General features: G+C 51.7%; 1 protein-coding gene across 5 annotated transcripts; it reads right to left on the reverse strand.

Annotated features, from left to right (window-relative positions):
- Positions 1-315: 315 nt before the first annotated feature.
- Positions 316-27,879, reverse strand: CSF2RB (colony stimulating factor 2 receptor beta common subunit). Of its 5 annotated transcripts, none has more exons than XM_030913948.1 (15): positions 27,727-27,879; positions 18,827-19,074; positions 17,731-17,854; positions 14,884-15,074; positions 11,499-11,656; positions 11,251-11,419; positions 10,558-10,693; positions 10,238-10,395; positions 7,833-7,972; positions 6,768-6,930; positions 6,160-6,222; positions 5,320-5,410; positions 5,074-5,131; positions 4,100-4,203; positions 316-3,364 (listed from the first exon to the last, which is right to left on the reverse strand). In XM_030913948.1, the coding sequence occupies exons 2-15, from the start codon at positions 18,900-18,902 to the stop codon at positions 2,239-2,241; spliced, it is 2,757 nt and encodes a 918-aa protein (XP_030769808.1). In that variant the 5' UTR covers positions 18,903-19,074; positions 27,727-27,879; the 3' UTR covers positions 316-2,238. The 5 variants fall into 5 exon arrangements, with proteins under 5 accessions (XP_030769808.1, XP_030769807.1, XP_010387482.2 ...); XM_030913947.1 differs by having other exon boundaries at positions 14,884-15,077; XM_010389180.2 differs by lacking the exon at positions 6,160-6,222.
- Positions 27,880-27,954: the final 75 nt, after the last annotated feature.

The raw sequence follows: 27,954 nt of genomic DNA on the forward strand, positions 1-27,954 counted from the left end.
TGAGCCCTATGCAAATCAGATACCGCCTTCTCTAGCATCCTCATATAACTGGCTAATTTCCGTGGCACTCGGTTTCCTCTCTCATCTTTGGAGCCCCCCTCCCTCTGTCCCTTCTTCCTTCTTTCTTGCCTATTAAGCTCTCCACTCCTTAAAACCACTCCATGTGTTTCCGTGTCATTTCATTTAAATCGGCGCAAGACTAAGGATCCTGGTGTTCCTTCAGTCACTGGAGCTGTATCACTTACAATAGCAATTGAGGTTTCAAAGAGCAACCCCTTCCTCCAGCTACACCAACATGCACACACAAATTCAGGGTTTCACTTTGTTTTATGTTACAGATATTTTATTGCAACTTTTCCCCTTTAACAGTGTCTGGATATTTTGGAATTAATATCTCGGACTTCTTTCTAATCCACATTGGTTCATCTTGTTCATTATGAACAGAGGATTCTACTTTACAATGTGCTAAAATGTTGTTATGAATTTCAGGACCATTGAACATTTAAGTCATCTATCATTTTCTTTGACCACCAACATTGCTGTAATGAACAGGGATTTAAGAGCAAAAGCAACGAGAACACTTGCTTAACCACTTATGAAAACATATACAAGTAGAACAATCAAAATGGTGGATGCCATAGAGAGAATGAGGTAACAAAAGAGGAAGCCTAGGGGCCGATGAAGTACATATACAAGAACTTCCTATATCACAAAAGTAACACTTCAGATACATGGAAAAAGAATTTCAATACCAAAAGGCACCTCCATCTCACATCCATACATTCAAAAACAATTAAAATTTTACATGAAAAGTTGGAAACACAAAATGAACGAGAAAAAATTATATAAATTAGGACAAACGCTGCTTTGCAGTGGGAAGACCTTTGTAAATTTGACAGTAAAAGTGAAGAAGGAGTTTACTAGGGATCAGTTTGACATTACAGAAGCATTCACATTTATACACCATAAAACCTCAAATACAACATTATAAGACAAACTACAGATTTGGGGGAAAAACACTCCATCATCCATGAAAGACCATATGTTAATAGTTGAAAAAACTTAATCAGAAAATGATAGCACCCAACAGAAGAAAAACCTTAATGTGCTTGGCCCAGTTAAAAAACACCAATCAATGCCTAAGATGCCTATAAAAAATGTGCAAACTGGATAACAAAAATAATGCAAATTAAAGCAATTTAATGCCATTATTTTTCATGTATCTGAAAGGCAAAGATTTAAAGGAAACGTAATCCTTGGTGTAGGCCCAGGCATTGACCAGCAGCCCTTCATCTGTGGCCGGTGGGAGTGAGAGTTGCCCGGTCTATCTGGAAGAGTGGCCAGCTGGGCCATTTGGACCAAAGGCCCTAAAGCATATATGTCTTTGGGGCATTTTCCTTTGTTAGGCAGTTTCCCCCGACTTTTCTGCAGTAGACGTGGGTTCTGGACTCCTCTCCTGATGTTTCCCAGGTCCCACCAGCCGGCCCATCACTTGGGCCGTTAACTTCTCTACATGACATGGGGTGTCAGGGGACTGGAGGTCCCGCAGACATCACCAGCAGGGCTCCCCAGAAGCTCTCAGTCTCTCATGTACGTCCCTTGCACCCCGCCACCCGCATTACCATGCCCATTTCTCAGAATGGCAATCAAGGCTAGTCTGAATTCCCTGAGCCTCACTGAGCATGCCCAATCCTGTGCCACTCCCACTCTTCCAAGCCCCAACTCCCACTGTGCCCACCTGGTGCCTCCCGCCTCTGCACCCAGATGAGAATCATGTCATATGCATCAGCACCTGCCGGGGACAGGCAGCCCACACAAATCCTAAACACAACCAGACGCGTCTCAGTCTGACAAGGCTCTGCTCAGACCTCAGCCTCACTCTCATAATAAATCAGTGGAAAAAGAAGGAAGAAAAATGGCAAAAGCAAGGAAACCTGATTTAAAAAAATGAGGGGGAGATGGAATGAGTATGTCTAGAAAGTTCTAATAATTCAGAACCTACAAATAAGTTAACTTGAGGGGAAAAATGTGTACACGTACATGTGTGTGTGTGTGAGCGCAGGGAGAGAAGTGATTTGCCGAAGGTCAAGGGCTCTGGAGCAAGGCTAACTCCTTTCCCAGGCCTCCAGCTACCTCGACAGGAGGCTGCCCCTTGGCTTTGCAGAAATGACTGAGGAAGGTCAGGTGGGAGGGAAGGTAAGTTCTCTCCATCCCCTTGCCTGTCTAGGTCTGAGCGTCTCAACACACCTCCCCAGGCTTGTTGACCTCCCAAGGGGGCAGAGACAGGTAGTCCTGCTGCTTCAGGACTTTGAAAAGTTGAATGACGGGCACCTGGGGCACAGCCTGGCCTGGGGGCTTCTTGACTTGAAAAGCCTGGTCTAGATCCCTGATCTCAGGACAGGGTCCCGGGGAAGAGGGTTTACTCCGTGGTGAGAGAGGGCCAGGGCTCAGGCCTGGGAGGAAGCAATAGTCGCCCACCTGCTGCAGGACAAGGAGGCCCTCGGGCTGTGGGGATGTTGGGGACACATCTGCCCGGCGTTCCCCTGGATTCAGGACAGGGCTTCTGACCTCAGGGGGGACAAGATTGTTCACTGGGGACCTGGGGGACTGGCCCTCAGTTGGAGGGAGCTCCACATAGCCCTCAAACCCTGACTTCACAGGGCCTGGGGCTCCAGGGGGTCCACTGGCCAGCCCAGGACAGAAGCTGGGGGTCTGGTCTGAGGGGATGCCCAGAGAGGGAACCAGGGAGACCGCCGAGGCCCCTGAGTGTGGGGGGAATACCAGGTCTGCAGAGGAGACGTAACCAGAGGCCACTCCAGGGTCCTCAGGAACCCCAGAGCTTGCGGGTACAGCCACAGGGCTGTCCTTTGGGCCCTGTCCTCCCACCCTTGGCCCAAGAGCAGGAGGGGCAGTGTCTCCCCTGGACTCCAGGGAGGAACTCCCTGCAGCCTCCTGGCTCGGCCTCCTCTCCACGTCCATGGCCTGGCCATGTCCCATCGCCTGGGCCAGAGGGACCAGCTGCACCTGCCCCCCAGCAGGCAGACACAGGTACTCCAGGGACCCTGGAGGTGGGGACTTCTGGGTCCCACACGCCTGTGGGGGCTCTGGCTGGCCCAGGATGTCAGGCAGGGAGCGGCTGTGGGGCGGCCCCAGGTAGGGCCCATTGAAGTCAAAGCTGGAAACCTGCTTCTCAGGCGTGTGGGAGGAGGCAGGCGGGCCTGGCTGGGGGCTGGGGGGCTGCTCTGTGGGCAGATCTGAGGCAGCTGGAGTCGCGTCAGGCCCAGATGGTGGATCACAGACATGCCTGAGGTCCTCTATGGTGAGAGGTGACACCTCGCTGTCCCCGAATCCTACAGGGAACACCCTGTGGGAAGAACATGGGCCAAAGAGTTGGGACCACCTTGCGCAGATGATTCGGCTCAGGCACAAGGGTCTTGGTGGGGTGGAGATGGTTCTCTGGAAGCCCTGATGTCCCCCAGAGCTCACAGTGAGAACCTGAGCAGGGCAGGGTTGAGGGAGCAGGGGCCCCAGAGAAGAACACAGGACATGAATTCAGTCTCTCTGTGGCTCAGGAGCTCCATCCTCCATGCTGAGCTCAAGGTCTTCCTCTGCAAGGCTGGAGCCCTCTCCCTTTTGACTTTAAAGTGCATCCTCCTTCAGCACCAGGCTCATGCCCAGCCTGTGCACCGCGCCACCCTTCCATCATTCTATCAACCGTGCCACCCCCTTCTCCCTGCCGAGTCGGTGGTGAGCTGCCGCTGCCGGCTCAGGCGCTGAGTTCCCGGGAGTTTACAGCCCCAGCTACCCTGTGAGACCTCTGCAGTGTGACGCCTTTGAGCCAACAGGGGAGGGGAGAAGGCCATCTGTTTCCCTCTTTCACTTCTGGTCACTTCCTTTGTCTGGCCCTCCTTAGCCTGGAAAGAGGAAGTTCTTCCTCACATCCACCCCAGGTGCCTCCTGCTTTAGTGCAAACCTGCCCCCTTGGATCCCTTCACAGTGAGCCACAAACAACCTCACCTGAGTCCCGATTTGCATAATGGGGTCAGCTCCCCGTATGCTCCCCAGAGGTCAGGAGTGATCCATGAGCCCAGACACTCACCCCTCCAGCTCAGGGAACTGGCTGTCCCACGGCCCCTGGTGTGGGGGGCTCCCGCTGGTGAAGGCCAACATGCTGCCTGGGGTCCAAAGCTCTGAGCTCCCGTTCTGCAAGGGCGGAGACATTTGGGCCTGTGGGCATCAGGAGGCCCCCGAGGTGGGGGCAAGGCAGAGGGGGATGGGGGTGCAGGGGGATTCAAGGAGCCCCCAGACATGAGAAGCATCTCCACTTCTTCAGGACTGGCCATGGCCTTTTGACACCAGCAAAGTGAGGCCCAGATAGGGGCTGGGACTTCCCGCATGTCCCTGACACGTGAGGACAGGGTCCTTTTCCTGTGATTTTTCTAACCTGGGGTGCCTGTCTCCATGCTCGCCCACCTTTCTCCTCCACACCAGCCAAGAGAGATCCCTGGCCCCGCCTGCCTGACTAAAGGGCTCCCATCACCCACATGTTGGTGTCTTCCCTATGGTCACCTCAGCCTCCCGACATAGCCCCCAGCCTCCTGTCCCATGCCCTCAGCTCCCTTCCTGAAGGGTTTCCGTCTCCACCCTCAAGATGCCCTGAGCTGAGATGCCCTGACTGAGCAACTTTTGCCACCTGGCACCACTCGGACCCTCACAGCTCAGCCCAGGTGTCTTGTCCTCGGGGAGCCCTTCTGCCTCCTGGCACCCCATCCATCGTGGTGGCAGGAACCCCCGCTGTGAGCCCACCCTGTCCCGGGCAGCCCTACACTCAGTTCTCTCCACTGGGCTCCATGCAGAGCTCTGGCAGGCAGGGCCAGGCATGGGCACTCCAGGGAATCCCAGGAATGAATTTCCAAGTGCTGGCCCCGCTCCCAAAGCTCCCAAAGCCTCTCTCCAATCCACCTACATCCCTACCACCCAAAACCCACTGGAAGGGAAGGAGGAGGTGGGGACAGAGACAAGAAAGGCAGGAACAGAGAAGCCCCCACCCCACCCCTCGCAGCCAGTTCCTACCTGGAACAGGTAGCTCTTGCTGGGGTTGGGGATCCTCTCCTCCCACTTTCTACGCAGCCTGGAAGACACCAGGGAGGTGACAGCCATCAGAGAACTCAGGGCCAGTTGCTCCCATGCTCATGTCCAGAGGGGAAACTGAGGCCCAGGAAGTGAGTGGCAGGGCAGGACCTGGAGGGAGCTGGGTGGGATTCCCTGGTGCCCTCTGGGGTCTCGGCTACCACCTCCAGCCCCACAGAGTCCCCTCACCTGTACCCGTAGATGCCACAGAAGCGGAGGGTCAGGAGCACAGCGATGGTGAGGAAGATCACGACCAGAGCCAGCACCCACATGGGCAGCACTTCCAGCAGCCGGGGAGGAAGAGGAGTGTCAGCATCGGGGAGGGAAATCGACCTCAGGGCAGAGAGTGGGGTTGGCGCAGTATTCCCTAAGACCCTGCTCTGTGCAGGCCTAGGGCTCTGAAACTTACTGCTTTGGGGGATTAGCAGAGAGAGGCCAGATCCATGCTGAGAAGGGCATTGGTCTGAACCCCCTACAGTGTTCAAAGTGCTGGGAGGACACAGGAGGGTCAGATCCTGTCCGGGATCTACAGCACAGGAGGTGCTACAGGGAGGGCAAGTACCACACAGTTCATGGCAATCACAGGGGACTTCCTGAAGGAGGTGGCATATTAGCTGGGCCTCTAGTAATAGGAAGGATTAGAGAGGTGGAGATGGGGAAAGGCATGCTGGCAGAGACACCAGTAGGTGCAAAGGCCCTTCTGGAGACCCCTGATCCCTCCTGCTGCCCAGCCCTGAGTTCCCAGGCCAGGTTCCTCCAGGACTCCCCTCTTGCTCCTCTCTTGGGCCCATTGGTCCGGCCTCCTTTCTACCTGGTTGTGGCCCTCTCCCTGGGCCCCTGCCACTACCAAGCCTGACTGTGCACTTGGGTTGCTCCCAATATCTCCTGTATCCTTACTGTCTCTGAAACCACCCCTTGGACTTGTCTTGTTCTACAGGAGTCCCCTGGTGGTCACTATGGTGAAAGGTGAGGGGTCAGTGCATGAGGCAAGTGCAGATAGGTGGGAAGATGAAGGAATCACAGCAAAACCTTGCAGTCCAAGGACCCAGTCTGCGGCTCTAGATTTTCTTGCTTCCATGGTAACAGGAAACTCTGGCAGAGCAACCACAAAAACTTGGTAGTCCCAAAAGCTAAGAAATCAAGGGCCATATTAACAGAGGTCTAAGTCCCTGTTTAAAGGAGGAGTGATCATGAGATCTGCTCTCCTCTGCTCCTTCAAGTCCTCACTTGCAGTCTGTATTGCACACCAGGTGTCACTTTCCAATGACTAGTGGCCCAAGGGAGGGAAGGAGGCCTGAATGGGGTGGGGTCTGGAGCCCCACATCTCTGTGCCCACACAGCCTGCACTCTCTGCCCAGCTGCACTGTCTCATGAAGAGTGGATGGAGAACTTCTGATTCCATGTCCAGTTTCTGCCTGCTTTACCCTTTGCCTCTTTCAACTTGCGGGTCTGCCGACCAGGTGGGAGGTGCTGTCCGCAAAGGCCTTCCCTTTCTATTTGACCACCATCTAATTGGGGAGAGGGCTCACCAACAAGTTGTTGCAGGCCTACTACAGCTACTGCATTGGGGATTATATGGCAGTGAGAAACTACGAGCTGGTCCTGGCCAGAAGCTCTGGACTCCAGGCTTCACCTACCAGACTCGGTGTCCCAGGAGCACACCTCACTCCAGTCGCTCCAGATTCCATTGTAGCCGGTGCGGGAGGTCCTGACCCTCACCCTGGCCCAGTATCTGGTGGAGGGCTCCAGGGCTGGCAGGGCCATGCTGTGGGCGTTCTGGAGGGTCTCGGTCTTGCTGTCCTGTGGGTTGGCGCTGAGGGTGAGGCCTGGCCCGGTGCCTGTGGGAGCAGCTGCAAATCCCTCCCACCTGGACCCTCAGCTTCTCTGGCTCCCAGCTTCTGCCTTGCCCCAGGCCTGCTGTGGCTTCTCTCTCACCACCGTGGATCCTCCCTAAGGGCCCACCCAGGGAAAGCACTTCGGATGGCACCAGGGACTCCGCCTCTCAGTGCAGCCCCTGACATTGACAACACTGAGGCCCGGAACCCTGAAGCCACCTGTCCCACCATCCTTTGAGCCTTCTCAGCACACCCACATTGTGGCCTTTCCAGGAATGCAGTGCAGGCTGACTGGACTCTGGACCCTGAGAATGGGAGTTCAGGACCCCAGGGCCTGCTACTGGCTCCACCACTGGTTCACCTCCCTCCTAGCCTCAGTTGCCCCATTTCTAGTCTGAAGGTCTGGGGTTGGTTCTGTGGTTTCTGTTCTGGGCTCTGGAGGCAGGGGACTGAGCCCTGGCCTGGGCCCACCCCCGACTCATCAGAAGCAGCTCTGTCTGAGCCCCCATGTGTGTCCAGATGAGATTCCTCTGAGGAAATAGCCCCAAACTTTCACGACTTTTGAAAACCTTCTTCCCAGTGGCCTTTCAACCCCTCCCTGCCCAGAGGGTCCTCTGTTGCCTGGGAACTCAGGGTCAGCTATTCATGTTGGCCAAGCCACGCCACTTTTCCGAACCTCAGTTACTTCACCAAGAGATGGGACAGTGACCTGCTGACCACACAGCCTAGTGATCACCACGTCCCAGTGGCTACCTCTCACTGGTCACCTGCCAAGGGCCTGATGCCTTGCAGGTGGAACACCTCTGGTTGCTTTCTCCTCTCTTGCCCTCCCTAGTGTTTCTCCCCTCCCCGGGCAAAGGCCCTCACCTTCCACGTGGCCGTGTCTTTCATGTACTGGATCTCAAATGTGTGGTCTATGTGTTCATATTGCATTTTCATTGTTTCCCAGCGCAGACTGTAGCTGTCTCCATCCCTGGTCACGTTGAGGGATGGAGGGGCCATCTGGACTGGAGGGAGGGACACTTTTAGGAGAGTCATCACACCCACCCTCCAACAGAACATTCCCCGTGTCTCATGCTAGACACTGGGGCCATCTCCATTGGCACAAGACCCTAGGTTCTGTCCATGGTTCATCCTTTTCATCCCCACTTCACTATATCATGTTTTGACCTGAGTGGTATCCTCTTGGGAGATGCTGAGATACACTTGTTTTGTAGCGATGTGGCCCAGTGCTTGCATCACTCCTATTTTTTTTTTTTTTTTTTTTTTTTTTGCAATAAAAATAAAACCACCATGAGTTGGTTCTATTCTAGGCAACCGGCTATGTTTTTTTTTTTTTTTTTTTGAGACGGAGTCTCACTCTGTCACCCAGGCTGGAGTGCAGTGGTGCAACCTTGGCTCACTGCAACCTCTGCCTCCCGGATTCAAGCGATTCTCCTGCTTCAGTCTCCCAGGTAGCTGGGATTACAGGCACCTGCCACCATGCCCAGCTAATTTTTGTATTTTCAGTGAAGATGGGGTTTCGCCATGTTGGCCAGGCTGGTCTTGAATTCCTGACCTCTTGTGATCCACCTGCCTTGGCCTCGCAAAGTGCTGGGAATACAAGTGTGAGCCACTGTGCCCAGCCTGACTATGTTTTAGGCACTGTTATACATACTTATTCCACATGAATTATTCCACTCAATTCTAACAGCCCTATGTGGTGGGTGCTGTTAACCTTCACTTTTCACAGACAGGGAAACTGAGGCACAGAACCATTAAGTAACTTGCCCTGAGGAAAGGCAGGTAAGCAGTGGTAGAACAAAGATTGCGACCCCACCAGTGTGATGGGCTCTCTTGTCTGACAGTCCCAGAGGTGTTGTAGGGAGATGGCTGAAGGCCAGGACCATTCACACGTTCTCATCACCAGAAAATCCCCAATACAGCAGCTGTAGCAGGCCTTCAACAACATCTAGGTGAGGCCTCTCCCCAACGAGATAGTGGCCAAAGAGAAGGGGAAAGCCCTTTGCAGACAGCACCTCCCACCTGGCCGGCAGACCCACAAGTTGAAAGAGGCAAAGGGTAAAGAAAGCAGAAACTGGGCAGGGACTCAGAAGTTCTGAACTCTAATCTTGATTGGCCTACTAACAGCTGTGCAACTTTAAGTAACTCACTCAACCTCTCTGAGCTTCAGTCTACCCAAAAGAAAAAAGAGGGCCGTGCGCGGTGGCTCAAGTCTGTAATCCCAGCACTTTGGGAGGCCGAGACGGGCGGATCACGAGGTCAGGAGATCGAGACCATCCTGGCTAACACGGTGAAACCCCGTCTCTACTAAAAACACACACACAAAAAAAACTAGCCGGGCGAGGTGGCGGCACCTGTAGTCCCAGCTACTCGGGAGGCTGAGGCAGGAGAATGGCGTAAACCCGGGAGGCGGAGCTTGCAGTGAGCTGAGAACCGGCCACTGCACTCCAGCCTGGGTGACAGAGTGAGACTCCATCTCAAAAAAAAAAAAAGAAAAAAGAAAAAAGAGAATGCTTATAACCTCGATGCCTTCACAGTATAAACATAATATGAATGCCTGTAATTTGTTGAGGCCTCTTATGTGCCAGGCATTATATGAGGCCCTTAATATATCCTGTGCGTTTGAACAATCAGAATTCCTTTTTCCAGTGAGGATCCCAAGAGAGTTAATGATAAATTCATACCCAGGTAACTAAGACAAATTGGCCTCTGCCCTTCACACATGCTAAAGACTGGATGGAAGAACTTGGTCATCCTGAAACAATGTGAGAGTTTCCCACTGCACTGGGGTCTTTGTTACATCACAGAAATGAAGCATATTAAACTCCAAGGATCAACACTATTTGTACACACCACAGACCCCAGCTGAAAAGTACATCATAGATCAATTACATTAAAGGAAGAATATCAGTCGGCGGGGAACTTTGGAAATCAGAAAGAGGAAAATCCAACGAGGAATGAAAGGGAGGGTTTTGGTGACAGGACCAGGAGAGTGTGGCTAGCGGTGGAGATTTGGAGAGCTGCAGGATAGGAGAGGGAAGCAGAAGAAAAGGACAAGAGATCAGAAGTTTAAAAGATCTGCTCCTGTTTTCGGCCACTGCCATCGTGGTTTCATTGCATCTCTGTTCACTTTTGGTCACTGGACTGCATCACTTTGAAAGTGACAAACATGAAGACTTGGCCAGGAGGAACCCTGAGCTGATCTGGGTTACACAGTGAGGGTGGGCTAGTCCCAGACCATCCCCACAGCGGGCTGGGAGCAAACTCACTGTTTTCTGAGCTCTTTATGCGTTTCTCTGCCCTCCTTGGCTGAACGGAGACGATGTATTGGCTGTGGGTCCCAGGGTCGGGCACGGGAATCTGGCAGTGGTGCCTGGTGTAGAGGCTGCCGAGCCCCTCCCTCAGCACTGGGGAGCACTCTTCCTCCCTGAGGAGCACAGCAGAGCTGAGGTCAGGGGGAGGGAGGGCACACGGGAGGGAGGAGAGCTTGGGGTGGGCTGTGGCTTCTGCTGGGGCCCCAGGGACAGAAGGAAGCGTGGAGAGAGCAAGGCCAAGAGGAGGGGAGGGGATGGAGAAAAAAGATGCTCACCTTGCATCTGGGCTGGGCTTGTAGAAGAGGCCAAAGGAGACTGAGCTGGTCACTTCCTGCCTCACCTCCCAGGAGCAGCTGAGCACGGCGGCCCCGTCAAAGAAGCACTGCAGGTTCTGGGGCTGGGCCTCGTCCCCTGGGAGGGAGACAGGTCCTCATGCACTCCCTCCTTCATCCCTCCCATAGTTCTCGGTAGGTGCCCTCCGTGTGATTCATCACAGAGGTCACAAGCTCTGGGGTCAAAAGACCAGGACTGAAACTTCAGCCTGAACCTGCCAGCTGGGTGTCCAACAGCTCCGAGAGAGAGAGTTCTGTGCACCTGCACACCCTCCCAGAGAATGGAAACAGTATCTAAGTTTCAGTGTTTGGGGATTGAACAGAAAAACGTGGGTAAGCCCTGCACATCCTGTAGCCTCCATTAACACAGGGCTGCTAATAGTGCTATTGTTGTTACTACTGTAATTGCCGGTGGCAGAGAGCATGCAGAAACGGGAAGCCCAAAGTGAACAGATGCAGTGTCCTACTGGGCAGCAATCACAGTACAGGTGGGACAGCCCAGGGAGGCTCCTGGAAAGATGGCAGCAGGAGATCTGGGAAGCCCCCAGGTGGAGCCCAGGAACCCTGCTGTGCCAGGAGCTCCTGATGAGCCCACCCTCCCACCACGGGGCATTTCCTGGGCTCTGGCTCTGTTACCTGGCTGGGAGTCCCAGCGAACCTCTGGGCTCCACTCGCTGGGACGTCCGGAGAGCCGAGAGCCTGAGGCCAGGCGGGCCCGCACTCGGGCTACATAGGTGCTGCTGGGCATGAGGTGCTCTGGCCCCAGGGTGGCCTGGGAGGTGTTGGAGAGGAGGGTGGCTGCATCCTGTCAGGAGACAGTGGGTGCTGAAGGAGGGGTGCCGCCCATCCCTTTGGGCTGGGGCAGAGCTGGCTGTGGTTCCTACCTCCCAAGAGTCCTGGAGCCGCTTGTAGACCACCTCAAACTCCAGATCCCGCAGGGACAACCAGTGGCTCTGGGGCCTCCCAGGGGCCACACTCCAGGTCAGCAGGAAGTGGTCCTGGTCGGTGCTGATCCACAGGTCCTTGGGCGCAGGAGGCTGGACTGGAGGGGGGAAGTGAAGGGCACCTAAGGGCTGGACCGCTCGGGGGCAGTCAGGGCCTGCGTGGCCTTTTGTGTGGACACAGGGGGGTTCCAGGCCACCCCTGCCCCCAGCAGCTGAGGGACCTTGAGCAAGACCCATTTCCTCTGTGGGCCTCAGCCCTTCATCTGCAAAACTGTAGCGTTTCAACATGAAAGCAATGGAAAGCCGGGCCGATTGCAACGCCCATATGACCCGAGCTCCCTAAAAGACGCTGGCGAGGAAACTCTCAATGGAGCCTCCTCTGTCCTGAGGCTCCCCACTGCCCATGCTGCGGCCTAGGTGGCTCCTGCCAGCAGAGGGGCCTGTGGTTCAGAGGCCTCCCCCTCCTGCTGTCCAAGCTCCCTTCCTCCTGCCCAGGGTCCCTCCTGCTGTCAATGCTCGGGGCAAATGCCTCTGGCTCTAGGAACGTCCTCGGATTCGCATCTCCAGGCAGAATCCCTTATTTTTTCTCTCATTGCCACCATAGCTCAGTGGAATTCCCTCCACCAGGTCTTACCACAGCCGAGGGATTCCTGTGTTTCTGTGTCTGCCTTCCCTAAGGGGTGAGGAGATGGGGGTGGGTGGCGTTGGTCCTGACCCCCTTCCCTATCTCCAGGCTGAGATGCGGCTGCTTAGTGAATTACAGGGCAAGGTGAATGAGTGAATGAATGAACGGATACACGTAGGCAACCTTGGGGCTTCTCATGAAATCCTTGCAGCCACAAGGCAAGCACCCATCTCCTGGGAACTCTGGGTTGTTCAAGAAAATGCAGAATGAAGACATGGCACCTGGTTTCTGGCATTTCTGTGTCTGCTTGCCGAGGGATGACTTTCAAACAAAAATACCCTCACACATAGGAGGTAAGTGCTCTCTGCTGGACATGGGCTATGGTATGTTAGAGCATGTCAGAAATCATCAACCCAGAACGGCAGACACACAGCAGAGGAACCGCCCCTCCCCACCCACAGCCAGGACCAGCGTCCCTCATGGGTCATTGCACTCCCAACCCCCGAGGCTGTCATGGAGGGGGAGTCCTTCCCGGCAGAGCCCTCTTGGAAGCTACCACAAACTGCACAGACTGGCAGCCCCATCAGAAACCTGCTCAACCAACTCAAGAGGTTTAGTCCACCAGCTCATTTCACAGATGGAGAAACTCATAGAGGAAGTGAAATGTCCAAGGTCTCCAGACAGAGCCTCAGAGCAGATCAGAGGCAGGCCTGTCACCTGCCCAGTACCCCCCAGCTTCCTTGATTCATTGCTAGTCTGCATTAGGCTGGACCCTACCTCACCGCTCAACACAGGCTCCAGGAGGCCAAGGGCCACACTTCTCTCCCTATATCTGAGTTGTCTCCATCATCCTAGAAACCTTCCTGGTTTCCAGGCTGTAAGCTCCAAGGGCAGGGTTGCTGGCTGGTTTGTTGACAGCTTTGTTGGTATACGTAGGTGCTCAAGGAAAGAGAGTTGAATGAATGAATTGTGTGTATATCCGAACTCTGATTTGCCTGCCCTCATGTCCCCATCTCCTAGCCAGCTGTGTCCTCGTCATTTCTAGGAATGAGTGCTTGAGGTCACATCCTGGGCTTCAACTTCTTTCCCAACTCCTGCTCCTCCAATCTACCCTGTAAGTCCCCTGTCCCCAGCATTCTCACACCCACATCTGATCATGGCATTTCCCCTCAGTGCTTTCCATGCCTAGAGGGTCCCCTCTACCCTGAGACTGCAGGAGACAGAAGCCTCTCCGGGGCCAGGTCCCTGCCTGTGTCTCCTGCTTCTTCCCACCACCGCCCAGCCTTTGAAGTTGACGCTTCCTAGGCACAATGGAGAGCAGGTTCCCCAGCCGCCCGTGCCCTTCCAATCCCCCAGCCTCTGCACAGCTGTTATCCTGCCAGAGAGGCTCCTCCTGCCCTCCTCTCCTGTCCACCCTTCAGATCTGAGTTGCAAAGCTCTTCCTTCTGGGAAGCCTGTGCTGATCTTCCAGGGACCCTGCCCTTTATCCCCTGCATGAGGTACCCACCCGCCGCTGTCAGTAAGTTCTCACGGTGGACGACATATAGTATTTCTCCTCTCTCCAGCCTGGGCACCCTGAGCTGCTCTTGGGAAGGAAGGGACTCTTGTGTCCATCAAACCCATGTGTGGAAACATTGCTTCTGATGGATTCCTGGTGGCCTAACCCATCCCCTCCTCTGGCAGTGGCTTAATGATGCTGTGACAAAAAAAGGGGCAGGAAGCCATGGTCAGAGCTCCTTCCGTGTGACCCTTGCAAAGAGCACCAGTTGGGCTGGTGGTTAGGACCAAGGACCCAGACCATCCTGCGCTGGATCTCAGCTCTGCCAGCAGCAGCAGAGAGGCCCTGGACTAGTCACCTCCCTCTGTCTCCGTTTCAGCAGCAGCCAAAGGCACCAGTAACAGCACCAAGCCTGCCGTGGTTCTGAGACTCCAATGACAGCCTGCAGTTCCTCCTACCAGCCTGCCACTGGCGTGGGTTTTTGCGACGTCAACGAAAACTTTCATAAAACATGTTCCTTTTTAGGTTTAGCTTCACTCTAAGCAACCATTTCCTTGAATCCAGGACCTCGAACTGCGGGTTATATTTCTTTCTACTATAGAGGCAAATAAAACCTAACTATATAAAATGATCATCTACCCCACCCTAGACCACAGATGGCTTCATGGACCACTGTGGGATTGCAGCCCACACGGGGTCCCTCCTCCAGGGCAGGGAGGAGAGAAGCTCCCTGTCTACCGTGCAGGAAGCCCCTGGGAAGGCTGACCCATCTCTGTCATTACTGCTCAGCGGGCGGACTTCAGAGGAGGCATCTGACCTCCTGGGCCTCAAGGGCCACATCCAGGAAACGGGTTGCTTCAGAGATGAGATGAAACAACTAAGCGGACAGAGTTTTTTAACTGGGTAGGTTTCTAAGTGAGTGGTGAGAACGGTTTTCTTCAAGGGAAGCCTGCAGTGCTGGAAGCCCATGGCTTAGTGGGAGGTGGTAGCAGCCAGGGGCATAGAAGAAGCCTTTGTCAGGGGCCCCTCATACAGTCCCTGCTCTGAAGCCTCCACGTAACCACACCACACCCTCATCCCTCAAGAAACCCTCACCCAACCCCAAGCCACGGTCTCCTGCCTTGAAGACTCCCTGGGCCACCCCTGGTGCCCCCCTGTCCACACAGGAAACCAAGCCCCAGGCGGGGTCCCCAGCCCCTCACCATGCTGGGTCAGAGTGACGGTGAGCTGGGTGCCCAGAGGCCTGTCTGGTTGGAATGAGTAGTAGTCAACGTCCGTGACGACAAAATTCTGGTAAGGAATGATACATCTCCTGGGCATGCAGCGGGGATAGGGGCAGGCTGACCAGGGCATGTCTTCACTGAGGTCACAGGACACTGGCTCTGGAAGGTCCCTGCTGGGAGAGGACATGGCTTAGCCCAGGGTGTATGGGGATCACTCACTCATCAAAGGTTCACTAAGTGCTCACCACGTGCCTGGCTCTGTCCAGAATCAGGGGCCAGGCAGTGACAAAACACACACAAATCCTGCCCCCAGAGCTGCCATCCTGGGAGAAGGAGACCCGCATGGAACAAAGCGTGTAGCGTGAGCAGTGGAGAGAACTTCATGTGGATAAATAAAGCAAGAAGCAGGTGAGGAAGGAGTAAGGGCTGGGCTGGGGAGGCGATTTGAAATATGGGACAAGCAGGCCTCTCTAAGGAGGTGACCTGGGGGCAGAATGTTAAAGGCATTGAGGAAGGGACTGTGCAAATTGTGAGGATTTCAGGAAACGGGAACAGCATGTGCAAAGACCCTGGGGCAGGCAGAGTTTGGTGTGTTGCGTGGTTTGGCCTCAAACCAGTGCGCAGGGAGTAGAGCATGTGACAGGGAGGTCTAGGAGACCCATCCGTCAACGTGACGGGATTGGATCTCACTGCGAGTGAGTGGGAAACAGTTCTGAGGAAAGGTGTTGTAGATTTTGAGGAATGCTTTGAAAGGATTCCTGAGGGTCCTCAGTTGTGAATAGACTGAGGTGGGAATGTGGCAACGTTGGAAGCAGGGGGCCCAGTTAGGAGGCTTCTGGAATATCCAGGTGACAGGAAGTGGCGTGCACCAGGCTGGTCAGGCTGGTGTGGGTGAGATTCACATTCTGCTTGAGATAAGGTTGGCAGCATTTGCTGGTGGAGGGATGTAGCAGTCAGGAAGGAATGGTGGCAAAAGAGACTTAAAACGAAATCCTCCCTGTTGTTTAGCCTGAGCCACTAGGAGCTCCCATTTAGAAAGGGAAATGGGGAAGATGGAGGCAGCAACGCAGCTCAGGTGAGAGCGGGACTTTGGCTGAGGACATTTGGAGTCGGAGACGCCTGTTGTTTAAGTGACAGGTGGAGAGGCTAGCGAGCCTGGAGGCCTGGAGCTTAGGGGAAGTGTGGGCTAGCGAGCCTGGAGGCCTGGAGCTTAGGGGAAGTGGAACTTTGGGAGATGCCCCCAGGGCCTGAGGGTGTGTCTGCAGAGTGGATACAGCAGAGTAGGTTCATGGACTAGGCCTGGGCGTCTCACCCTTGGCAGCCGAGAGAACCAAGAGGCAGCAGACAAGGAGAAAGAGGAGGGTGGGCAGGGCCCTGGGGGTGCTGGGTGAGCTGTGGGCAGAGCCAGGTGCAGGAGGAACTGCAGGGAGGCCGTGGTGGTCCTCCTTGTCAGGGGCTGCCCCTGGTCAAGTAGGAAGAAGGCGGAGGCCCAACCATGAGATCCTGTTCCCAGGGGCATTTGCTGACTTGGACCAGAGCAGTTTGGGTGGCCTGGTGGGGGCAGCATCCTGGGGGAGTGGGCCCAGGAGGAAATGGCTGGAAAGACACTGGACGTGGTGAGTGTGGACAACTCTGTAGGGAATGCTCCTGTCAAAGGAAACAGAGAAAGAGGGGCCGCAGGGTTGCCAGGTCAGGAGATGCCCAGGCGCTGCACTCCTGTGGGCATCTGAGGTTTGCAAGGCGATTGGGAAAGATCCTGGGAGAGGGTACAGTGGGTGGCACAGGGCAGAGTAGGGACTTGGGGGCCGTGATGTTCCTGAGCAACAGGACCAGACAGCATCAGGTCTTAGGCCTTAGATAGGTGCCCTGGTCCAGGCCCACGCCCCGGCGGCGGGCAGTGGGGAATGTGAGTGTGGAGTGGGGAGGGAGCTTCTCCCTGGTCCCCTGTTGTGTCAGAGCAGCAGGAAGCAGGTCACGGGGAGGGGCAGGATGGTCTTTGGGGAGAATGGAGAAGGTCCGACAGAGGTGCCCAGAAGAACTGAAGGCGGTGGAGGGGTTGGGGGGTGGCAAAGCCGGTCCCACCCCCCAATGCTGGCGTGACCTCCAATGGGTTGTCACCTGCCTCTCTGGTTCCAGTTGTTTAATTATTTCATTTAAGGCTGATTTAGACCCTGGCCAACACCCCAGAGCGATGCTGGTCCCCTTCCCGTGTGGCGCATGCCCAGGAGAGCTCGAGTGAGAGAGGTCGCAGCCCATATGCAGAGGGAGACCCGGGGAGAGCGCGGAGCCCCCTCCCAGACACGTTCCCACAGCCTGTTCTGCCACTCCCTACCTTGTGGCCAGGACTGGCACTTCACCTCCAGGGCCTCAGTTTCCCCATCTGTGAACTCCCAGGCCAGCTCCCAGGCCAGCATCCTCGCCCTGCTCTGCTCTGGACAGGCAGGCAGGCGGTGGCACAGTTGGGGCATCATGGCCTGGCCCTGCCCACCTCACAGTGAGGAGGAACTAAGACAGGACATGTGGGGCAATTGTGTTAAATTGTGACGAAATAAGAGAAGATTGTCACCATTGTCACCACCACCATCATCAACAACGTGAGTGTGTGTAGAAGGTACTCCACAGAAACCCCAGGTCAGACAGTAGCGCCCGGCCTGGCAGGTGCCTGGCAGGGCAGGAGCTCCCAAGAGGGCCTCCCTTCTCCTCTGTCCTCTGTCCACTTCCACCCTGAGGCTGACCTGACAGGTCCCTCTCTACACCACCATCCCACGCCAGGCACAGGGGACACTGTAGCCCCTGCCCGTGGACCCTGCACCCAGCGTCACTCACTCATTCACCCGGCGAATGAGGGTCACGTTGACAAGCTGCTGGGCATCCTGGGTGTCCGCCCACCTGCAGGTGATGTGGCTGGTGTAGTCATTGTAGCAGCGCAGGGTCCACAGCGGGATGGTCTCTGACAAGAGGGGTAGGCGGGGGTCACCTCTCTTTCCTGTGGGGACCCTTGTCACCATCACCCCCAGCTGCTCTGGGATGCCCAGCTCTGGGGAGGGGTCTCCCAGGTCCCTGCAGAGGCACCAGGTGGCGAGGCAGAGGTGCCCTGAGTTGGGAAGGGGGTCTGCCCGATGGGGGGCTCCTGGTTGCAGACCCTCCTCTCCCGACAGAAGCGCAATATTCTGTTGGTTCTCAGCACACTTTCTGGGCCTCTGCTGTGTGCTGTTCCTGGGCACGGTCCCCTCCCCCACCTTCAGGACAGGGACATGCATCAAGCACAGGCCTGGCCCCTGAACCCATTGTGCAGCCTGGGAGGGGGCACACACTCAGCCCTGGGATGCAGTGTGGCAGAGTCCTACCCTGCGCCCTCCCCCCTGCTCTCTAGTCCCCAGCCTCGGGAGCCTGGTATTTGTTAAGGGGACTGTGGTCCCAGCATTGTCACAGAAGCCCTTGGGAGTCTGGGAGCCCTTGGGAGGGGCCATTTCACCTCAAGAACCCAGGAGCATCCCAGCATGGCCTTCAGGCACAAGGAGGGTGCTAGCGGCTGAAGCAGGGAGAGAACCCCGGCCGAGGACCTGCAGGAGCAAAGTCCCGGAGGTGGGAACCACTGAGGTGCAGAGAGTGTTTGCTGGGAAAGGAGGGACAGGGAAACGGCCAGAGCAGCCATCCTGGAGGCTGGGGGCCAGGAGTGCCGTGCTGAGAAATGTGGGCCAGGAAGCCAGACACGCTCAGCTGGACTTTCCAGGACAGGATGAGCAGGAATGTGCAGGAAGAGGGAAGCGAGGGAGGCCCAGGGAAGGCCAGGGGGAGAGACGGAGGGAGAGGAGCAGGAGGAGGGCTGGTGGGCAGGGTCCTGGGGGTACGCTGCGGCCCTCCCCCAGGATGCAGCAGTGAGGAGGGGGACAGGGAAGGGGGTGGGAGCCACGGGACTCACCTTCTGCCCCTGCCAGTCTGCGCCCCCAGCACAGGGCCAGCAGGGCCATGGAGAGCAGCCTCTGGGCCAGTGCCATCTCCCTGGTCAGCTCTGGACAGGCAGGTGCCAGCACTGGTGGGTGCTGGCCATGGGCGTGGCAGGGTCCTCAGTGTCCTGAAGCCCTGTGTTCCTGCCCAGCTGGGAGCCAGGCCAGATCCATTTCACAGGTTCTTGGGACCTCTCCCTCCTGGCCTCTGCCTCCTCCAGGCCTGCAGAAGGAGATGTCAGCAGTGAGCTGCCCCTCCCCTTCCACGTGTCCCAGGGACACCACCCATGTTGTGGGGACAACCCAGAGAAATGGCCCTCATGCATGACCCCTCAGTGTCCTGCAACATGAAGGCAATGGACATGCACTGCGTGGCCTGAGGCACTGGGCCCCCACTTGAGTCACTGACACTACCACTGCACAATGCGCTAGACAGCAGAGCGACCGAGAGGGAGGCCTGGGACTTGACTCCTACTAAGCTCCCCGTGGGCTGCGGGTCCACGGCTGTTGGATGCCACAGTGTCATCCCCTGGACATGAACACACGTACACACACATGTCCTCGCTTCCACAGGGCCTGTGCTCTCCCCACCCCTGCTCCATTTACCGTCATCCCCCCACCCTCTGCTTGCCAGTTCCCTTTTCTCCTCGGAGGCCGGGGGTTTCCTCCCTTTCATTTCACTGGTCTGGGAAGTACCCAAGAGAGCAGAACAGACAACTGTGGCTCCTTTTCTTCTGGAAGATTGCTGGAAGCTTCACTCAACATGCCCATGCAAACACACACACACACAAACACACACACACACACACAAACACACACACACAAACACACACACACAAACACACGCACACACAGGCACACACATGCACAACACACACACAGATACATACAGATACATACATATATACACGTACACACAAAACGTGCACACACATACCCACACATATACACACAAATGCAGACACAGACACACACACAGATATATACTATATACATGCATATACACATGCAAACATGCACGCACACATACACACAAACACACACAGAGAGACACAGACACACATACACATACACGAACAACACAGATACATACATGTATACACACATGTATACACATATGCACACAAACATGCACACACATTTACACATATACACACAAATTCACACACAGGCACACACATACACATGCACAACACACACACATACACGTACACACTCGCATATACCATCTACACACAGACATACACACATACCTACAGATACATGCACAGACACACATACACACACACAGAATCTATCAATGGACATGCTGGCTGGAAACAAACTCTATTTGACCCCAGAATGTACTAATACATGATGAAGGAGGAATCAGGAATCAATGTGAAGTGATGAAATATTCAATTTAAAAAATGCTAACATTATTGAATAACAACATAAAAATGCCTATCTAAAACCCCATTTCACACCAATCCCCAAATAACAAGTTAATTGCAAATTTCAATGTAAAATGTTACATCCTATGAAACCTGCAAACCAGAGGAGTGAATGCCTTTGAACTCTTTAAGTTTAAAAGCATAGGAGACATCACAGAGACAAAGGCTGGCAGAAGTACATAAAAGTGAAATCTTCTGTAATTTATCAAACTGACTGAACCATAAAAGCAAAGGACAGAGTGCAAACAGAAAATCTTTGCACCAACGTACTCATCCCTTAGGGCTACTCTAACAACATACCACAGATGGAGTGGCTTACAAGTAACAAAGTTTATTTCTCATAATTCTGGACGCTGGGAAGTTCAAGATTCAATATCTGGTGAGGGCCTGTTCCTCACAGTCTTCTCCCTGTAATCTCACGTGGCGGAAGGAGCAAGGGTACCTGCTGGGGTATTCTATAGGGTGCCACAGGCACTACCACCAGATATTCTCACATTGGGAATTAGGTTGCAACATAAAGTTGGGAGCACTTCAACATATAGACCATAGCAACTAGAATTATGGAGCACAGGTTAGTGTAAAAGGTGAAAACAAATCAATATCATTAAAGAGTACAAACAACATTCACCTATACAGAGAGAATTCATGATAGTGGCTGACAATATTGCAGTGTTTTCCTTGAACCAGGCATTATTCAAAAGGCTTCATGGATATGAATACGTCCATATGTAGGTTACCACTAGAATCTCCACTTTGTAGATGAGAAAACGGGTGGGATGTTATATAATTGGTCGATAGTCACATGGTTGGTAAGGAACAGGTTGGGATTCAAGCCCACGGTGAGTTACCTCTAGACTCTGTCCCTGACCTCTATGCCAATAGTGATTCCATTTCCCAAATGTCAAAACAGCGCACATCTATTCTGACATACACTAACCCAGCAGACGCTTCTACAGACAGGCACAGATACAGCAAAAATAAAAGAGTACATTACGACATTTAAATCAGCATCCTCAGGGAGATGTAAGAAATCATAGCCATTTAAAAGAAGGCACTTCTATGCAAATAACAGAGTTCTTGGAATTTGAAGATGTGAGATCCATAATTAAAAAAAAAATCAATCAAAGGCTGGGCGTGGTGGCTCATGCCTGTAATCCCAGCACTTTGGGAGGCCGAGTCAGACAGATCACTTGAGGTCAGGAGTTTGAGACCAACCTGGCCTGGCCAACATGGTGAAACCCTGTCTCTACTAAAAATATAATATTTATATTATATATATATATAGCTGGCCATGGTGGCGCACGCCTGTAATCCCAACTATTCTGGAGACTGAGGCAGGAGAATTGCTTGAACCTGGGAGGCGGAGGTTGCAGTGAGCTGAGACAGTTGCCATGGCACTCCAACCTGAGACTCTGTCTCAAAACAAACAAACAAACAAAAAAACAAAACAACAAACTATCAATAATGGGTCAGACTACAGAAGGAATACCACAAATGAAAAGGATAGATATATAAAATAGAGCAAATAGTCAAGGAGATGAAAAGTCTTAGAGAAAAGTTTAGACCTGGGAAAGAAATTCAAAAATTCCAGCATCCAGAAGCAGGGGGTGGAGAGAGTTAAGAGCAGGTATGGCAGACAGTGTCAGCCACCTAGTCTGAAAGACAGTGGAAGACCGTGTCCCTTTCCTCCTGGCAGCAGAAGCCAAGGTTTCAGCTGAGTTGATTGCTACACAGAAAAAAAGTTTTTATTTCCTCTACTCCCTTGCTGGTAGGTGCCGTCAAGTGACTAAATGTGATCCAAGGAGGTGAGAGTAGAAACATTGTGTATGTCTTCCAAAAAAGGCTGCTCGATGGCAGTTGACTCAGGTGGGAGAGGTTCATTTTTGTCCCTCTGTCTTTCTTCCTTCTTCCAACCTGCAACTTGGAGGCGATAGCTGAAGCTTCAGCAGCTATTTTGGACCATGAGGTTACCTTGAGGATGGGAGTCATATGTGAAGATGATGCAACAGAAAGAGAAGAAGTTGGATTCCCAGTCTCACTCTGGAGCAACCATACTAACCTGAAACTGCTACCCCTGGGCCTCTTTTATATGCTGGGAAAAAGAAACTTCTATGTTGTCAAGCCACTGTTGCTTAGGGATTTTCCATGTGCAACCAAACAGATACAACAGCAAATGGGGAAAGCTTCTCAGGGCTTTCAAGGAGACAACAGGCCACTCAATAAAGAACAAGATTCCTTTGTAAAATATTTTTTAAAGACAGTAAGGAATCTGTATTCAAGGGGTGGGGGCTACTACAATGGGGTTTTATAGTAGGGGACAGACATCAGAGTTAACTCCCAAGATTCCTTTTAATAGAATCAAACCCAGTTCTCACTGGTAAACTTTACATCTTGCAAGAATATGAGGATAATCCTAGAAATGCTTCCAGAAGAAAACAAATAGGATACTTTGAATGCGACAAGGGCCAGATTGGCTAGAGATTTCACATGAGAGACTCTGAACTTTAAATAGATGTCTTGAAAATACCAAGGAAAAATTATGCTTAAACCTAGAACCACAAAATGCCAAGTTTTCTTTGACATTTAAAGGACACAAAAAATTTTGGATATGTAAGGACAAAGAAAGTTTTTCAAATCTTTTCTGAAAAAAATTACTCTAGGTTATATTTCAGGAAAAAAAAATCCAAGAGAGGCTGAAATACTGAGGCAAAGAAACCAGTCACACTTATAGATAAGTAAAGAAGAATATTGAACCAAAACTCAGATGATTTTAACATGGGAGTTGGCTGTGAGGCTGGGGTGGAGAGTGGAGGAGAACTGAAAACTTGCTAAAGATCTCCTCTTGTTTTGGAAGAGCATATATGTGCTAAATAAACCCAAATGCTGGTAGCAAATACGGTTTCTTTAAAAAAATATGTATATATTTTTTGAGACAGAATCTCACTCCATCACCCAGGCTGGAGTGCAATGGCATGATCTCGGCTCACTGCAATCTCTGCCTCCTGGGTTCAAGCGATTCTTGTGACTTAGCCTCCTGAGTAGCTGGGACTACAGGCATGCACCACCACGCCTGGCTAGTTTTTGTATCTTTAGTAGAGATCGGTTTTCACCATGTTGGTCAGGCTGTTCTCAAACTCCTGGCCTCAAGAGATCTGCCCACCTTGGCCTCCCAAAATGCTGGGATTACAGGCGTGAACCACTGTGCCCAACCCAGAAAATATAAGTTCAGTACATTTTAAATCCTTAAAAATGTAAAGATTAAAAATCACTAAGAATGCACAGTAAGCATGGGGACAGGAGGATGACAGAGAAGGGGTGGGAGGGACAGAGAAAGGAAGAGAGAGAAAAGAGAAGAGAAAAACCAAACACCTTCTTACTTAAAATAAACACACACATAAAACATTCCTAAGCTTATGAAGAAATTGAATGGTAGGAATAAAAACTAGGGGGAAAAAAGCAAAATACAAATTCACTCCAGAAACAAACAATTTCATAGGTCAACCTGACAAAGACTTTTAAAAGAAGACATCATGGCCAAGTAGAGGGCACTCCATACATTGTAGGAGAACCCTCGAGAAATCTATTTATGATTGAAACAAACAGGCGAACAGATTAAAACGGAAAAAAGGATAAGTTGATCTTGAAAGATGCTCCTAAATATTTAATAATAAACAAGACTTTTCTGGTTAAATGAACAAACAAACCCTGCAAAGGAGGCATTGGAGGAAACGTTGGCATCACTGAATGTCTGCCAGAAACCAAAGGCGATGTCAGAGCCAAGGGGGCACGTTAGTGTCCTCCCATAAAAGCCTCACACAAGAGGCTCTCACTATTGTCTTTACTTCCAGTGGCTAATGTCCCTCAGATAATCTCTAAATTCAATGCAATCAACATGAAAATTCCAAAAAGATACTTCATGGACTTGGCAAACTGATTTTTTTTTTTTTTTTTTTTTTTTTTTTTTTTGAGACGGAGTCTTGCTCTGTCGCCCAGGCTGGAGTGCAGTGGCTTGATCTCGGTTCACTGCAAGCTCTGCCTCCCAGGTTCATGCCATTCTCCTGCCTCAGGCTCCCAAGTAGGTGGGACTACAGCCACCTGCCACCACACCTGGTTAATTTTTTGTATTTTTAGTAGAGACGGGGTTTCACTGTGTTAGCCAGGATGGTCTCGATCTCCTGACCTCGTGATCTGCCTGCATTGGCTTCCCAAAGTGCTGGGATTACAGGTGTGAGCCACCGCGCCCACCACCCCACCCCCCGCTTTTTTTTTTTTTTTTTTTTTTTTTTGAGACAGAGTCTCACTTTGTTGCCCCGGCTAGAGTGCAGTGGTGTGCTCTCGGCTCAGTGCAACCTTTGCCTCCCGGTTTCAAGCGATTCTCCCACTTCAGCCTCCCAAGTAGCTGGGATTACAGGTGCACGCCACCAAGCCTGGCTAATTTTTTGTATTTTTAGTAGACATGGGATTTCACCATGTTGGCCAGGCTGGTCTTGAACTCCTGACCTCAAGGGATCTGCCTGCCTCAGCCTCCCAAAGTGCTGGGATTACAGGAATGAGCCACTGCGCCCGGCCTTGGCAAACTGATTCTAAATTATAACAAACCGGAGGTGAGAGACTTGCTCCATTCCCTGGAAAAATAATAAGGAATGTAGTGGTAGCCAAATGGAACAGAAAACAATAAGGAAAATAATAAAGTATGTATAGAATCCTAGGACGTAATAGGAGCACTTCGAATCATTGAAGAGAGGAGAAACCGCACACTCATAATTAGCAATGTTAAGACAATTAGATGGTAATTATTTTTAAAAGTTACTTTACACATTATTCACCTCTCTAAATTCTAGGTGGGCTAAAAATCTGAAAGTCAATACCAAAATAGTAAAATTATTAAAACTCTTTCTGTAATCTTGGAGGTTTACAAGACACCAAACCAGAAATCATAAAGTAAAAAGAGGTTTACAAGACGCCGGTAATCTCAGAGGTTTACAAGACACCAAAACCAGAAACCATATAAAAAGTAATGACAGGTTTGACTTAACAATGAAAACATTTTTATATGACATGAGACATCTTAAACATGGTAAAGAAAAAGCTAAGTGATAACTTGGGAGAATATATTTTCAACATATATAAATGGATTATTAATATACATAATAAACGAGTCACTCCAAAAGTTAAGATGTAAAAGAGAATTCAACAGGAGATGAACAAAAATTTCTCCATGTTCATCATAAATGAAATCCAGATGGCCAATCTACATACAGAAAATGTACAACTTCACTCATAATCAGGGGAAGAAAAAAATGAAGCAACATTGAGAATTTCCGTACGTAATATTGGACAAAAATTAGAAGATTGATTAATTTCTCTAAAGGTAAATTGGCCCTTTTAGGCACTACGTGGGAATGTCAGCTTAGCTCAACTGCTTTGAGACTGATTTAACAATACCTATTAAATTTCTAACGCACAACCTCTTGCATGGTAATTCTGCATTTGGTAATTTAGTCTACAGAAACAGTTCCGTAGCTGTGGAAAAATTAGAAACAATCCAGGTGTCAATCAACATGAGATTAGATGCATTGCGGTGTACCCATCCTAATAAATGCCACGTATTTCTTAGGGTTACTTAACAAGTTAGATCTATATGTATCATTGTAGAAATTTTGAAATATTCCAAAATATAATATTAAGTTAAAAAAAAAGAAATATATATATAAATAATATATATAAAATAATACATAAATAATCCCATTTCTGTAAAAAAGAAAGCTACCAGCCGGGCACGGTGGCTCAAGCCTGTAATCCCAGCATTTTGGGTGGCTGAGACAGGTGGAACACCTGAGGTCAGGAGCTCAAGACCAGCCTGACCAACATGGTAAAACCCCATCTCTACTAAAAATACAAAAATTAGCCAGGCCTGGTGGCGGTTGGGGGCTGTAATCCCAGCTACTCAGGAGGCTGAGGCTGGAGAATCACCTGAACCCGGGAGGAGGTGGTTGCAGTGAGCCGAGATTGTGCCACTGCATTCCAGCCTGGGCGACAAGAGTAAAATTCCATCACAAAAACAAAACAAAACAAAAAACAAACAAGAAAAGAAAAGGAAAGAAAAACTACATGCTTGTATCATGCTTAGAAAATGTTCTGGAAGAATACATGTGGTGAGAAGAGTAAGCTATGGAACTACAGACAAGAAATTGCTGGGGACTTTGTCTCTTGTGCTACATACTTCTAGATTATTCTAATTTTCATGAAGGCAGGTTTCTGCATAGTTGCTTGTTTAGCATTAAATACATTCCTTATACAGCTTATGAACTAAATTGTGGTGTTGGTATATCTGTACACTGGAACAATATAAATAAAACTGCAGGATGAGAAAAAGAGTGACCAAAAGCTAATTGGAAATGTTCACTCATTATAAAATGATTAAAAAGCAGGAAAGATAATAGAAAAAATTTAGAATTTGGCTATACAAAAATATAACAGCAGGGTTTTTGAAGACTAAAAATTGCACATATGCAGCTCGTCACTAGCACCGGTCTGACAAGGTCCCAGTAAAACACCTGCCCTTTCATTCTCAGGGCCAGTACGCACGCCTGCACACACCCTAAAGCAGACACCCCAGATACCTACCCACCCAGCCAACATACTTGGTTACAGAACACACACACCTGGGCACCAACACACATCAGCAACCCAAATAAGCAGGGCAGAGTGTCATAACTAAAAAGACAGAGAGAGCAAGAGAGAAAGAGAGAGATTGCTGGATTGTGCCTGGTATGTCTCTGGGCAAAGGGCTGGGCTCTTCCTCAAGTTCAAAGTGAGCTTCCGAAGCCACATCGCACCCAGCTCTGGGCCTCAGCACAGCAAGGTTCCAGGTTTCACCCTCTGCCTCTTAGTGTCTCCGCACATGCACATACACACAGAGGCACACACACAAATGCCCACACAGGCAAACACACGAGCATGCATTCTCTCTGTTTCTAAATCGAGATGTCAGAGACTATCTATGCTCCCCATTCCACAAATGAGGAGACAGAAGCCCAGGGTGGACAGGGGGTGCTCTCACTACCACCAGCATCTTAGTGACAAAGTGAAGACAGACCATAGCTGCTTGACTCCCAGCCCTGAGCTCTCTCCACCCCACTAGGCATCCTTCCCACCAGGACCAACCAGATCCCACTGGCGAGGCTGAGTCCTCCCCAAAGCTATGGTACAACACCAAAGCAGCTTGGCACCTCTGGCTGCCTCCCTACCCACTGGCTGCCCCAGGAGTCTGGGCTCAGGTCATCCCAAGAGGCCAAGCCCTAAGTCCTCCAAGTCCCCAGAGCACAGCTGCCCACAGGACGCCCCCCAGGCTCCCCCTGTCCTTTTCCATCCTGGACTCCCCACATTCCCCGCTGCTCTGACCCCACCCCTCAGCACTGCTCCTGGATGCCGGAACATACCTCTATGCGGTCGGAGAGTCCAGCCTTCTTCTGGAGCCTCTAGGCAGTGTGAGCCTCCTACACTTCCTATTCATGTTGACGTCATCAGGAAACAGAGAAGCAGAAAGAGGAAGCAGTGCCAGCCCAGGCCTACTTTGCTAATAGTGCACGTGACTTTTCTTACTTCCAGAAGGCCTTCTACTCCAACTTATCTTCTTACAAACTTCTAGGCCTCCTTCAAGCCTCAGC

This window comes from Rhinopithecus roxellana, chromosome 13 (genome assembly GCF_007565055.1).
Source record: "Rhinopithecus roxellana isolate Shanxi Qingling chromosome 13, ASM756505v1, whole genome shotgun sequence".
NCBI lineage: Eukaryota > Metazoa > Chordata > Mammalia > Primates > Cercopithecidae > Rhinopithecus > Rhinopithecus roxellana.